Source organism: Rousettus aegyptiacus, unplaced genomic scaffold (genome assembly GCF_014176215.1).
Source record: "Rousettus aegyptiacus isolate mRouAeg1 unplaced genomic scaffold, mRouAeg1.p scaffold_m13_p_17, whole genome shotgun sequence".
Lineage (NCBI taxonomy): Eukaryota > Metazoa > Chordata > Mammalia > Chiroptera > Pteropodidae > Rousettus > Rousettus aegyptiacus.
Window position 1 is genome coordinate 6,963,682 of NW_023416292.1, and position 14,862 is coordinate 6,978,543.

Consider the following 14,862-nt stretch of genomic DNA (forward strand, 5'->3'; position numbering starts at 1 on the left):
CAGAGAGGGTCGTCCATTTTGTCTGTGGACCCCAGGAAGGAGGCTCCAAGGAGGGGACCCTTTAAAGGTCTAGCTCACATGAAAAGACGAGCAGCTCGCGGGCTGCAGGAACAATGCGCGTCAAGACACAGCAGCAGCTATTCCCGGAAGTACTAGAAATCTGGCGTCTTATTTTTAAAACAAATATACACTAAAGTAGCAAGTCTTACATCGATTCACGCCTGCGTGCCAGCCTGTCTCCGCCGGCCTGTATTTTAAGTCTCTACCTCCTGCCCCCACTCCCTGTGCTATGCCATTCTTTGTTCGAACAGGAAATGTGTTATGAAATAAATGATGTTAGTTCATTATCCTTCCGGTCGTACTTTCAAGGCCTTGAACCATATGTTCCTTTCCCTGCTTCGCCAGATGTGTGCGGGGCTTCTCTCCCTCTACGGGGGTAGCTTTCAGCATGACACATATACACTTACGTCCGCGCACACGTCTATGTCTGGCCATAATGCACTTCCCGCTGACTCTCCAGTAGGTGCGGCTCCTTTCCACCCCAGGGCCTTCGCATGTGCCGTTCTTTCATTTCTCCGACTTTTCGCGTAGCTAATTCGTCTTCCTTCTGATTCTAATATGGAAGTTACTTCCTCTGGGATAGATAAGGTCCCTGTATCGTATGCTTTCATAATGCGCTAAACTATTCATAGCATTTATTACCATTGTAGTTATCTGTTTGTTTAAAATGTGACGTGATCGCTAGAACGTGGCTCATGAGAGCGGAGCCTGTGCCTGTCTTGTTTCCTATTGTATGTTCGGAGCCTAGGACAGAGTAGGAGCTTAATAACTATTCGTTGCATGAATGGATGAATGAATGAATGAATGAATGCTATTGTCCTTTCCCTTTTCTACTCTGACGCTTCATTACGTCTTGCCATTTGACATCCAAAAAGCTCAATCTGGAGATGTAATTAAATATAAAAGACAATTCAGACCAAAGTAAGACAAGGAAGGACTGCTCTGTCTTCATGAGCAAACCTTCCTTTCTCCTGCTTACACCAAACCATAAGAGGCCCCTTTAGTTTGTTTTTTGGGGGGTAAGCATAACCACATGGGAGCAGTGAGGTAAGCGCCTAGTGAGTAAACATGGCCACTCCTCCCTCTGACAATGTCCTCTTGAACCACACGCTGGATGTGCTGGATGTGCCCGGACATCGTGGGTGAGGGGAGGGCGCTCCCCGACAGGCATCGGCACCTCCCGAGCTCACGCCCTCCTCTCTACTCCTGCCACCCCCGTAGTTCTGGCCTCTTCCGCTCACATCTTCCTGCTGACTTTCCATTCTCCACTTTCTCCCACCCTCGAGCACACCGCCACTGGCTTCCCACAAACGCTCTTGGCAAAGGAACCTACAGCGACTTTGCGGCCAGGTCCAAAGCACTTGCCAGGTCAGCCTCGCTCCCACCACATCGCAGGGCCACCCCGTCAGTCATTCAGTCATTCGCAGCATGCCTCGTGTGTGTTCCAACCTCTGTGTTTTTCCTAATCCCGCCCCGCCCCCACGCCTCCCAGATCGGGCCCCACTCATCCTGGAGGCTCAGGCTGACTTCCCTGAAAGTTTTCCATGAGACCTTTCCAACGTCTCCAGCCCACAGCAGTGTCCCCATGGCGACACAAGTGAATAGTACCCCACTTAGCTACCGACAGATCCCTGATTGTTTTCCATATTATAGTCGTCTTTTCTTCTCTACTGGACACTGAGTTGATGTTTAATAAATATTTGGCTGAGATATTGGGGAAAATATAGAGATAAGGCCACTAAAAGACTCCGAACTGGGGGAAACTGCAAGCATGGGTGCATGCGCGTGTGTGCGTGCACGTACGTGTACGTAAGTGTCTATGTGTCATGCCAAAAGCTCTCTTCTGCCTCCTCGAGAAATATTCCCAAATGTCCCTTCAGTTCCCTGGTCACCTGTGCCAACACCCAAGCAATGGATGCTCCATCCCCACCCTCAGCCTCTCGTGTCGGGCGTGTGGCTGATCAGTACCTGCAAGGACATCTCTTCTGAACTCGGCATAAAGAGGCCCCATGTTCTCCTGTAATACCCAGCATCTGTCTCTGTGGCGGGGGATTCATCCCCAGCTCTGTGGCTCACCAAGGCCAGCAGTGTGCAGGTGCGTTGGAGGGAGACAGGAAGGCGTTTTTAGACAACATGCCCTAACAACTGAGTGGTTAAGAGGGAAACTGAGGCAGGCGGTCCTAGATATCTCGGATTTTCTGTTATCATCCCATTCAAGGCAATGGAAACCTCTAATCTGTTGTTCTGTGTTTGCTTTTTATTTTTCCTATCTTTCCATCACACACAGTAACACAAACACAATCACACACACGCACACGTGCGCACGCAAAGCACAAAAAGGCCCCTCTGCAAGCATTTTTTCTGGATCAGACTAAATACTGCTCAGAGGGAGGGAAAGCAGAGCAGAGGAAAGAATGAGACATGCAAGCCACCTAGCTACTTTTCCTCCCCTTTAAGGCTGCCTGGTTACGGTCCTGGGAAAGAAAACCCCTGCATTCCTCCCCTTTAATTCAGTTTTTTGTTAAAGCACTGGAGCAGCTAATCCTCACAGACCTGTAGGAGCTGGAGTGGGAGACCACGAGCAGCGAATTCTTTCCGAGTCCCTGGGTAAGATGAACCTGCTTCTTTTCTTGGTTTTAGGAGGTTTCCTTGCTTAGCGGGAGGCATGTGGCTTCTACCGGGTGGGTTTGAAGAGCCACTTCTGTGAGCAACTTGGGTGTTTATTTCAGCCCCAGTTCCCGGGTTGCCTGATTCTTGTGGTATCAAGGGTAAGTTGTAGCTGCCTTGGAACATAAGTCTGAATGGGGGTCCAGGTGGGACCTCCGTGGGGAGCCATCTGGCCATAACTTCAGGGTTGGCTTGAGTGGGAACCTTTTGCGCCTCTGGGCAGGAAAAGGGGAGCAACATATCTGTCTCTGCCCCTTGGCAATGCCTGCATTCCAGGGGCAAAGCTCTAGGCTCTGTGCCTGGGGGAGGGGGGTCCATCTGTAGAGTGTCTGGACCCCCAGCATGCTGCACCCTTGCCTCTTATTTAGCCTTCAACTCATACCCTCTCTGACCCCATCTGTCAAATAGGGCAAAGCCCATTCTGCCTACCTGTCTGGGTTGCGGTGAGGATCAGGACAGCCAGTGGGCAAAAAGGAGGTTTGTAACTAGCCTGTGGCTCTGCAAACAGAAGGAAGGCAGACTGGCCCCAGTCCCTGAGGCAGGGTCCAGGGACAGGCTCCAAATCCTTGTCCCTGGCTGCATTAGGATGCAGAACTCAGCCTCCGAGCGCGAGGCATAAGCTGTCAGTCACAAGATGACTCCTTCACCTTCCCCAGGGCTGCATCCATCTCCCTCCGGTCCTTAAACTTCCCTAGTTCGGTTTCTCAGGTGAAGATGGTCAAAGAGCTCTGGATTCACCCCCCCCCCATCCACACTGTCGCCCCTTCTCTCCACGTAACTTTGACGCACAAACCTTAACCCTGAGGCTCCTGGAAGCGCTGCCAGGGCTGGCTCTGGTCTGGCTGCAGTGCGTGGCTGGCCAGCTGCTTGCTCTGGAGCCAGATAACTCGATCACGAGGAAAATCACTGAGAAGGGTCAAGAGAGTCAAGCAGGTTCCGTCTTGGGTAAGGAGATGAGTTTTCCCAGACCAGAGGCTGCAGACAGAGCCTGGCCCCTGGAAATTCCTACGAACCCAAGTTTCACCAGGGCCAGAGATGAGCCCCAAGAGGCCACAACACAGAGAGCTTAGTAATACCGGATATGGGGACCACACTTTACCATTGATAATGTGCTTCTGATCGATCACCCTTAGAACAAGCCCATCGGGTTGGTGGAGCAAGTAGCGTTTCACCCTTAGTACAGGTGGGAACTTCAAGACACAAAGAGGTTAAATGGTTTGCCTGGGGCTGCAGAGCTGGGACTGGCAGTACCCATTTGATGGCAGTAGCATCTGAACCCAGATCTTCTGGCAAACCGTGACCTTTCCACGATACTGCAGATAGCTGGGGTGTCTGTGTGTGTGTTGGGGGTCGGAGGGGGGTGCTAATAAGAGCACTCTTTAGAAAGAGGGGGCAAAACTCTGGGAAGCCTGAGGGTAGAGTGGGAAAAGTTTGAGCTAGAGCCTGGAGGGGCTCAAGTAATGATGTTTGGGGCCCAGCCCCAGCCTCAGTGCGGAGAGGTCTCGGTGTTCTGGGGTGCGCCTTTCCCCAGATAGTGCGAGCCACGGTTCCGGGGCGAGCAGTCAGGGGTCGAGGTTGCACGAAAGCATCCTACGGATGAGGACAGAGGGAAATGAAACCCGATAACCACCACCAGGAAAGAGGCAACAGGTTACATGGTGGGGGACAAAGAGGCCTCGGATGGACTGGGCTCCGTCATTTGTCATGTTTGATTTGGGGCATTTTCGAGGTAGGTATAATTAATCCGTCTCATAGTTGAGGTACTGATGGGCAGAAATGCTTATAACATTTCTACCCATCAGTACCTCAACTATGAGACGGATTAATTATACCTACCTTGAAAGGGGCAGTGAGGCATTAAAGGAGATGGTGCAGGTGAAGTGCCTAGCACGGTGCCCCCCCCCCCCAGGTGACCAGCCCAGGCGGGCAGCGAACACTGTAAGGCCTGCGGCGCCTCCGGCTGGGGCCGAAAAGAATCCCCTCTAAGAGAAGCGAGCCTCCCTCGCTCCCTCTCGCCCGCTCACACACTGCACTCGGCCAGAAATAAATTGCCGCACGGAGCGCCTGCGAGGGATGGGGCCCAGCCGCAGCCTGCCAGAGCCCTCGGAGTGAATGAGCTGCAGGATGAATGAGCGAGGGGGAGCAGCTGAGTCTGTGAACCGGCTGCGAGCAGCCGCGGCGCTACAACTGCAGGCGCGCCCGCCACGGTCAGCGGCCAGGCGGCCGGCGCGGGGGGTGGGGGTGGAGGTGGGGGTGGGGGGCTGCCCGCGGGGAGGCGGGGGCTGCAGGGGCTCTGACGGCTGTCGAACCTGTGACCTTGGAGGGCAGGCTGGTAACGCAGAGCTCCTTGCCACAGCCACCCTGAGCTCAGCCTGTCCTGCAGTCTGTGCCCCTTCCCCAGCTGGAGGGCTGGAGATCCCTCCTCTCGCTTTCCTTTCCGGAAGGTTCAGGAGAGCGCCTGGCTGGGGCAGGTTGGAGAAATTAGCCCCCCACCTGGTCAAAGGAGGCACCTCTTGCATGGAGTTAAGCTTAAAGGCAGCGTGTGGTAATAGGCACACTATTACCCTTGAAAACTCCTTAGAAAGGTGCCCCAGGGGAGAGCGGCATATGGCCCATGGAAAAAAACCAACTCGGGCAGTGTTTTCAACAAGGTTGCAACAGATCCCTGTTCCTTGGTGAGTACCAGATAAAGTAGTCGGTTTGTCTGTCAGGGCCATGATGTACAAGAATTTATGTATCTTTAAACACTTCAGAATCACAGTGAGATGAGATGCTCACATTGCAGGAGGCACGTGGGAGCTGAGACAGGCCGAGGGGGGAGAGCGGCTTCATGGCCAGTGTCCTGCGCTCACAGCTCTTTAAACAGATATTCATTTCCCTCTCTTTCTCCCCAGTGCACGGTGTTTGAGTCATGTGCCTGTGGTGTGGTCCCAACACCTAGCACCTCAGAGGTCGTGGGGTGCTTGCATGCCCACTGATGGACTGCACAGCCACAGGAATGCCGAGAAAGAGATCATTGTTCCCATTTAGCAGATGAGGAAACTGAGGCCCACCATGGTTACAGGCACATTAAGAATAAAGAGCCCACCCAGCTCTCTCTCTCTTTCGTGACTCCTAAGTGTCGATCTCTCAGCCACCAAGCAAAGCCCTAAAGATGACAGGCACATGGTAAACCTTAAGCAACAATGAGTTCTGGCTTGTCGCTGTAGCAAGAGGAATCTGACTAAACTTAAATGTGGTTTAAGCCTGAAATAAACTGCAGGAAGCAATTGACAAACATCCTTCCTCAGTGATTTTATGAACAGAAACTGGCGAGCAGAGATTCAGGATTAGTGGGAGGGCGGGGGACGGGGTCCGTGTTCCATGAAGGTTCTGTCCAGCCAGAAGTCTCCAGCAGGCTTTAGGGTCCCAGGCCTGGGCTCCGGCCAGCCGACCAGCCACTTGAGCTGCAGCCAATGAACTGGAAACGGGTTTTGACGGCGCAGACGCAGCCATGTGCCTGTGAGTCCGTAAGGAGAGCAGGGCTGGGAGGGATGGCCGCTGGAAATTTCATGTATCGCTCAAGCACAGGGAGGATCACAGAGCATCAGGGAGAGACTGGCCCTCGTTTTCCAGAGTAACCTCTGAGCAACCCTAGATGCCCGGGGTGCAAGTAGATATGAAGGGAAAGAGTCAATATGGGGGATGCCCAGTTGAACAGCATCGAGTAGGTGCCTTTAATGGTCCTCAGAGCCTTTATTTCATAAGGTAATGTGGATCACGACTCACCAACCAGGGGCGGCGAATCCACTTTGTGCAGAGAGTCTCCTGAGACTAATATTCCAAAAAGCAAACTTCAGGGAACCTTAATCTGGTCCAATCCCTTCTTCCAAGGAGAGAGGTGGGAGCCCAGAGATGTACAGTGATCTGCCTGGAGCTGCACAGCTCCCTGGAGCCAAGCCCAAACTGCAGCCACCACTTGAGCTCCTTCCAGGGCGGCTCCCAACCCGGGGGGGTGATGGCAAGTCCAGTATGGGCCCGAGTCCAGGAAACGGCGGGGCCTGGGCAAGAAAATGTCCCAGCTTTAGCCTTCAGCCCCTTCAGAGCCAGGTAATTTAGGTACTGCTGTGACTCCTGTGCCCCAGCCTGGAGGCAGAGAGCAGCACATTGTTAGGACAGATGATCCAACGGATGACCTTCTCCCAAGACCCACAGGCCTTTCTGAGTCATGCTACCAAGAAATGGAAAGCGGGGGAAGCACAAAGCAGTCTTAGGGTAGCCTGAGTCGCCTGAGGGGAGCGAAAGAGCCGCAGTGGTCCCGTGGGGAGGCTCGGAGGCCTGCGTACTGTGCCCCAAGCCGAGCACCTGTGAAGGCAGGCTGGCTCTCCCTGTAAGTGGCACTGAGAGCCGTTATCTGTGCGTCGAAGGCTGCAGAGGGGGCTCCTCAAAGATTCTCTCCTTCCTGTCATTTGTGTCCAGTTCAGGAACTGGACTGTGGGTGTGGGAAACACATACTAGATTGAATGGAACTGAATGCGTCCGGATTAAAACGTGGCGCTCCCAAGACTCTGGGCCGTCGTGTCAGGAGGGGTGGCCCTCTGAAGCAATAAGCCGAGCAGATTCACTTAATAAGCACCTCAGAGCAGAGTTCTCAATGGCTGTGACTCGAAGTGGGAAACTTTTGATAAGGAGGCCACGTGGAGGAGGGCAGGCAGGACCCAGGGTCCAGAGAGAAGGTCCAGGGCAGGGTAGGGTCATGAGGTGGCCTGACACCTTCAGGGTACGGTGATGCTGATGATGAGGGGCCGCTGGCGACTTCATCTGTCTTAAAATTCTGTCTGGGGCTCACGTTGCTCTCGTGACCGAATGGAGCCTGGGAGGAAGAGAAGGACAGTGACGCCCCATGGGAGAGGCATGTGAAGGGTGCCTGCCTCCCGGGCTCACAGCCCAAGACCTCTCACCAGTACTTCATAAACAGCCAGGCTGGACGCCTCCAGGGGCCACGCAGCTAGTCACAGAAGCTCGGCCAGGGCTGCGCCCAGAGGCGGTGTCCACCCCACACCTGAGCAAAGTACGTTTCCCTCCGTAGTCACCTCCCCAGCGGTGGGAATTTTCCCCAAGAGTCCAGGGAGGCCAGCCAAAACACACGACTGAGCATGAGCCGAAGCCAGTCACTGAGTCAGGCCCAGGGGAGGTAAGGAATGGACCTGGTCTTTGTCCACGTGGACTCGCTTTCTATTGAGGCTATGACCTCAGACAAGCAGACAAGCAGAAGAATTTCTTACGGTCAGGGTGTCACAGAAGATGGGCTCAGGATCACCTTAGAGAGTGACTTTGGGGGGCTGCCTCTAGGTAGAATGGTCAGGGGACCCTCTTCGAGTATCCCAGGGGAGTTCTGCCTACCAAGAACTGGGCCCAGAGCCCATCCCAGGCCCTACATCATCTGTCCCTGAAGTGGCGATGGTGACCGAGAAGCCAAGCAGATTCTTCCCTCTCTGCTGCTGTGCCCCGGCCAGAGCCCCACGCGAGAGCTTTAGAGAGGAGGTCCTACTGCCCGCCCTTCCCAGGGTGCGGGGCTTCTACTGCCTTTCCTCTCCAGAGCAGTAGCAGGAATTCATCCCCTGACCCTTCAACACCATCTCATCCAACTCCTCTGCAAAGCCTTCCTTAATGCACTCCCCACCGCCCCCGGGTTCTCCGCCTCATCACTCACGTCATAAATGTGGTCTCTACCTTCAGTATGTCCCAGCCTCAGGACCAGGCACTGGGGACTCCCAGATGGGGAATCCAGGGCCCCTGCCCTTTAAGCTCTCACATCGTGTTGTGGGAAACCCACACGTAAGCAATTGACCAACCAGGGACCGCGGAGCCATTCTGGTGCCGACCCAATGTGCCCCTTCATTTGCCAGCTCCTGTCGACTGCTCTGTGTTTTCAGGGACTTATTTCTATGCCTCTGCTTGGTCTTTGCAGCTTGATGGTAAGCACTTTCCAGGGTAGCCTCATCTCATAGAAATGCCTGTGTTTACTCCAGTGAGTATACAGGAGGTACTCAATAAGTGCTTGTGGAGTGAAGAAGTGTTACCTCCACAACTCAAAGATGATTCCATGTACTAACGTCATTTCCTTTGCCGGGAGCCACTTTTGCAGAAGATTCTTGAGGGTCTGGCCCTGCTGAGGGGTGAGGGGCCTGCACCGGCCCTGAATGCTAACGTCCTCGGCATCACCTGAGCTGTGCCCGTAAAATCAGCTCTGAATCTCCGAGAAGCCTTCGGTGGCTGTTGTGGAGCTTTGAAGCCCAACAGAGGTTGTCGCCAGAAATAGAGAAGTAGGGAGTACTTTGAGAGCAATATTGGAGTGTCAGCCTTCTCAGAATTTGTTTTCTTTCCCTTTGAAAGGACCTAGGTTACAGAAGTCAAGAATGAAGGTGGATGTGGGGGGCTTTAAGGGAAAGAGCAGGACGCAGCATCAGAATGTAGGTGCACTGTTAGATCTCCCCTACACAGGGCACAGCAGCCTTGGGGCTCCTCTGAGGTCAAGGAGGGGTGAGAAGGAAGCAGGGCTTAGATCTGGGGCCCTGACTTTTCCATATAGTTCTGAAGATGGAACTAAATTGTTAGAATGGAGTGTATGGGAGGAGGGGTGGGCGGGAAAGATGTTTTCTTATAGCCTGGCTTAGGCTAAGAATACTATGTTTTCAAGCTATTTAAGAGATGGGAAAGAAGGAACAGTGAGTACAGATCTGATAATGAGATGGAGAGCAAGCAGTCATTCCACGGGGGCTCCAGAAGGGGGAGTGATGGGTGCTGCCCAGCCAATGGGCCTGAGCTGGAAAGGCTTTCGATGGGCTCCCTGCCTGGAAAAGCAGTGTCTGCGTCAGAGGAGGAGACGCACAAAATAACCCTCTAGATTTGGCTCCTTTTAACGTCCGCCACTTTGCCCTCATCCCCTACATTCTTCAAGACTTCTCAGCTACCGTATGTCTACATAGTAAGGAGCATTTGGTCCAGGCCCAAATGTCAACCACTCCGATAAGTGGAAGCTCTGGGGCTAAGAATCTGCAGAGTGGCATCTGGCTAAAGATAGCTCCCTGTTCTAATAATTCATCTTCCTCAAGCAGTCTCTGTCGGTCAGTGTCCATTTGTCTCTACCTTGTAGACTGTGCCCTCCAAGTCCAGGGTCAGCCTGCCACTGCACTGCTGGCAAGTCCTCCTCGGGCCGGTGCCTGGGCCCCGAACAGCTGTGGTCCCTCTGAGCTGCCACCCCGCCAATAGGAGAAAATCAGCAAATGGGCCTGAAGATACAAGCACACGCCACCAGGTCTACATTTGGCTGTATCAAATGCGAAGGAATTCTTAACGTTTCTCAAATGTATTTTTCATAGTAATAGCCACCAATTATTATATAGCCCGGTTGCAAATTTACACCCCATACTAAAAGGTGCAAAGTAGGTGTAGCTTCTTCATTTCCTATAAAAACCTTACCCCGCCAGTCAGCAAAAAGGAAATGAGAAACTCTGCATTCGAACTTGTCCATCATAACGTCTCAGGTTTAATAGTGTCATGTAGCTAACCTAGTGTCTTTAAGGAAAATACACAGCCTTGAGATGGCCTTTATTCCCCCCGCTCAAGTTCAAGGTGGCATTTTATGTTATAAGATGCTTACTCGACTTAGTTGTAATATGGAAGAAAGGGCCTCAGACTTACCAGGGACCTTGGATCCCGGATGTCCGGGATCTCACCAGAGGCTGACTAGTGACCTGAGGTGTGACTGGTCCCATGTGGTCTATGGAACATCACGCCAACACCCTCCACCAAAGGCCCTGATCCCGGCCATTTACTTCTACCGTAGGCGCCCTGGCCGTACCCGTCTCTTCATCCAGACTCCAGTCGTCATTCCGTCTAGTGCAATGCATCGCCTCGCCAGGGGCATGGCAGAGGGGAGCTGGCAAATATGTAATGTCCGGTTCTTGGAGGGTCAGGGGAAGAGTGGGGTGAAGCTCCGACTGTAGCATTTGCTCGTTTCCATGCCTTAAATCCTCCCACCGCGGCCAACTTCACACTAACGACATGAGGCCACGAAGCTGGAAGAGACGTGCACAGTCACCTGTCCGAGCGAGTACGAGCTGGCTCCAGCCCCCCGTAGCCCCTGGGGAACAGCTGCAGTTCGTGCAGCAGCATCTCACTCAGCTGCTCCCCCTAGGCCTGCCCCGTCACTACGCTCTCACATGTGGTTGCAGTCAGAGTTCCCCTGGGCTTAGTCTCCCGCCCACAGCGTCCTGGGAAGCCCAGCCATCCACATCACCAACCTCCCCGTTCCCGGATGGATGTTAGCAAAGACGTGTGCTCCTGACAACTACACCCTCTGCCTCCCCACCTCCTTCCCAGTGTCCACTAGGGGCAAAAGTATCAGTCCTTTCATGCCTTGTCCTCTCTAGCAAAGACCGCACTTGTGTCGCATTCTTCTTATTCCCAGGGTCTAAGCCCACAGTTGTATCTCGATGACTGAAGAGGTTTCCTCCTACATGGTAGAACCTATTCTACAACACGAGTCCTCCAGTTGGGGATCACCAGTAATGAAAAAACATCGATTTATTATCCCCCAAACATTCTCTCTTAAAGCTGTTTGAGACATGTGAGACAACGTGCTAAGTCTCTACGTAGACCATTTTATTTACTCTTCACCATAAACATAGGGGCTTTGTCCCCATTTTATAGATGAGTTAATGGACCCGAAGAGCTCATGAGTCTGCTTAAGGCCATTTAACTAGTAACGAGTGGAGGTAGGATTTGAACTCAAGTCGACCTTCAAACCTATGCTCTTTACCTAATGCTGAATTCTGAAGGCACAGACTTTCTCTTTGTCCTGAATCTGTTAGAAGACCCCATGGATTCTACTGGAATCTTTTTTTTTTTAATGAAGTGGGGGGGCACGGCCTAAGAAGAGCAGCCATTAGTATACTTTCCTACTTCTCTGTCGGGTTCAGGGGAGAGGGCACTGGCAGAAATGCATTACACCCACAATTCCCAGACACTCAGTGCCCCTCCCTCCAGCTGTAGTGGGCTAGCGAGGGCAGAGTACCCAAAGGAACAGAGAGTCCCTCCAACCCCCCTCCAGCCACACCCCAAGAACACGCTTCTCCCTAGTACTCACCTTGGAAAAGGCATCATCACCCCGGGGCGCTCCTACAGAAGTAGGAGAGTCGGTCTAGACTTCTTTCACCCCCCCCCCGGGTCCTCCCCCCCGCTTAGGCACATCACCTGGTATCATAGGTTATTGGACCCCAGAATATATCCCAGCCCCCCCCCACCACTTCTCTCCTTCCCAACCACTACAGTCCAAGCCACCATCATACCCCTCGCCGGTTTCTGCCCTCTACCTGTTCTCCACGTATCAAGCCTCACCCCCTCCACACCATCCTCCACTGAGCAGCTAACATGAGCTCTTCAAAACCTCGGCAGTGTAATTTAGCTCTCCTGCTAAACATGCTTCACTGTCTCCAAGTCTCCCTAAGGAGAAAACCCAGTGTCTCTAACGGAGTCCATTAAGCCCGCCTCGGGATGATCGTCTGCCCACCTCTCCCGCCCCCTCGCCGGGCCTTGCCATGCGGACTTCACACTGCCCTAGCTCCACTCTTCCTTCGGCCTCTTCAAGTCCTTCCCTGCTGTGGACTTTTGTGTTTCATTCCCTCTGCTGAAATGCTCCTCAACACTTTGCTGGCTCTTTCTTAAACTGCTGGTCTCAGCTGAAATCTGACCTTCTCAGAGGCCTCCCCTGACCTTCATCTAAAGAACACCTACCCTGTTTGCCTTCGTTACAATCCTGGGTCTTGTCCTTTCATGGCTTTCCCACACTTGTCACTGTGCACTCATTGGTTTACTTGCTCATTGCCCGTGTCCTCAGGCTTCCCTGCCCCAGGAAGGCAGAGCCATTGTCCGTGGCATTGTCCATCAGCACATACCCAGCACTCAGCACAGCACAGGTGTTGACTGTTGAGTGAGTATGGTGACTCTAGGACTCTGATATTAAAGTTAGGACGTGATTCAGTTTGAATTTTAATGAATAACTATTTTCTCAGCACTGTGCTAAATGCTGTGGGAGTCGCAGAGGAGACAATGCTCATTCATCTACCATTCATTCACTTAACCAAGAAAGAGAGAGGTGGGGATAGAAATAATCGGAGGAGGTGGCAAAGCTGAGATGACAGGAAGTCAGCCTGACTCGGTAGCGTGAATAAACACGTTGGTGATCAGCTGGCCACACAGGAAACGCCTCAGCTCAGCTCAGATCCCCCCGAGGTGGATGTTCCCATGTTAATCTGTGTATGTGCACGTGTTATTGCCTTTAAACTCTGCAAAGCAGAGTTTCCACTGTAGACTAGGCTCTGAACCCCTTGAGCATGTGGCAAGCGCAACAGGCATGCAGCAGATGTTTAATAAATTTGTTGTAGAAATTTAGAAAGCAAGGATAGTCTTATCCAGGCTTTGCTCCAATTCCTTCCTTCTACTTGTTACATGAAGGATGTGAGTATTTTCAATTCTGTTTACAACTTGTTCTCATCTTATTTGAGAAACTTGAGAAATTAGCTGATCAGTCCCTGTCTTCTTTTTCCTCAAACAAAGCATCCCCGGAAGCTTCAACTCTGGAGGCGATGGGTCGAAAGGAAGAAGATGACTGCAGTTCTTGGAAGAAACAGACCACGAACATCCGGAAAACCTTCGTCTTCATGGAAGTGCTGGGATCGTGAGTCAGGGCTGAGCGATGGGGGGCGGCTGGGCTGCCTGCCGGGGGGCTTGGGAAGTGGCTGTTCCAAGCCAGCAGAGACCGAGGAACTGGGACTGAGGCTGCTGTGGCATCACCTCCGTAGCTCTAAGGGACCCAGAGGGGCGGAGTAGGGGTCTTGGGGGCGAGAGGACGAGAAGGAAGCGTGGGGTAACGCAGCAGACGTTTGCTACCCCGCAGCCGTGGGGGAACACCAGCTCTCCCCCAACCCCGGGTTCTACCGCCTGGCCCACCTAGGGAGCTCTGCCCCCCACATCTGCCAGGACTTCTGAGTTCTTGCCCTGGTTGCAAGAAGGGACGTTCTGGAGCACTTTTGGAGAGTCAGTGACCCTAGAACTTTCCCAGTCCTCCTCACCCAGCTTCTTCATTTCTCCCGTAGTGACCAGGTCGATCCCACTGTGCACTGTAGATGCAAGACAAGGTTCTTGGGGGCCCTGGAGAGCTGGCGGGTTATGCACACCTAAATCAGCTCCCCGCCCCACCATTCTCTCTGTACCATGTAGAAGTCTTGTGCTGGAAAACTCCTAACAGCCTCTGGGGCGTCTGTGCCCAGCCTCCGACAACGATGACGTGGCTGGTGGAACAGAGAGCTTGTCTGGAGCCGACTCTCTACTTAGTCCTGCCTCTCTTCCGGGAGAGCACAGTCTCTGACGTAGGCTGGCAGCAGCTCTGGGCCCCTGGCCTCCATCGCCTCTGAACCCCATTTGGTCAGCTAATTAGTCAGAGCTAATTGGGCCCAGGGCCCAGGGAAGTGAGGGGCAGTTAGTAGACTGTCCATTTAAGCAAGCTTTCCCTTTAGCCAACTCCAGCTAATTTTAGCTCCCTCTGCCTTGGCTGGGAGGCAGTGACCTCAGGCAGTGAAGCCTGCCCACACTCGCACTGCAGACTGAGAGGAGCCAGAGTCAGCCCTGACAGGAGGCCTCTGGGCACCCCGTGGCCAGGCAAGGGTCAGGCTCTGCACACGCAGGAGGATCTCAGCTGTGGTGCTGGTCATCGGAGCTCTGGCCCTCCATCAAGGGCCCTTGCCAAGATGGGGGTGGCTCGAGAGGGCGTTTTGGCAAGAGAGAGGAACCAGGCTCATGAGTGAATCAGAATGATTTGCTAAGCAGCCCAAAAAATCAAGAGAAGGAGGGGAAAGGAAGCCTGGGAGGACAGGAGCTCATTCACCGTCTGCTCAGGCTTGTGCTGTAGGACAATCAGAAGACAGACACCTGCTGGCCTCATGGAGCTCAGTAAAATCTCCCACAGCAGCTTCTAAACCAGGGCACATCGGAGTCTCCTGGGAAGCTTATCCTTCTTTTAGCTATAAAAACGTTTAAGTGAGAAACTGGCATATTATTGTATGCCAACTATGATTGAAAAAAAAAAAAACTCAT

The 14,862-nt window shown here is 53.0% G+C and overlaps 1 protein-coding gene across 3 annotated transcripts in view; it reads left to right on the forward strand.

The window, feature by feature from the left end:
• Window positions 1-2,408: 2,408 nt before the first annotated feature.
• The window catches only part of CAMK1G (calcium/calmodulin dependent protein kinase IG), a 30,829-nt gene continuing 18,375 nt past the window's right edge, over window positions 2,409-14,862 (forward strand). For 2 of the 3 annotated variants that reach the window (XR_004955101.1, XM_016158572.2), the window contains exons 1-2: window positions 2,409-2,667; window positions 13,327-13,447. Coding sequence is in view for 2 of the 3 variants with exons in the window: in XM_016158572.2 (XP_016014058.2) it covers window positions 13,356-13,447 (92 nt within the window). In the remaining variant the exon portion in view is untranslated. Of the gene's footprint in view, window positions 2,668-13,155; window positions 13,228-13,326; window positions 13,448-14,862 lie in introns of those variants that run through there. The other variant, XM_016158575.2, reaches the window with a different exon arrangement.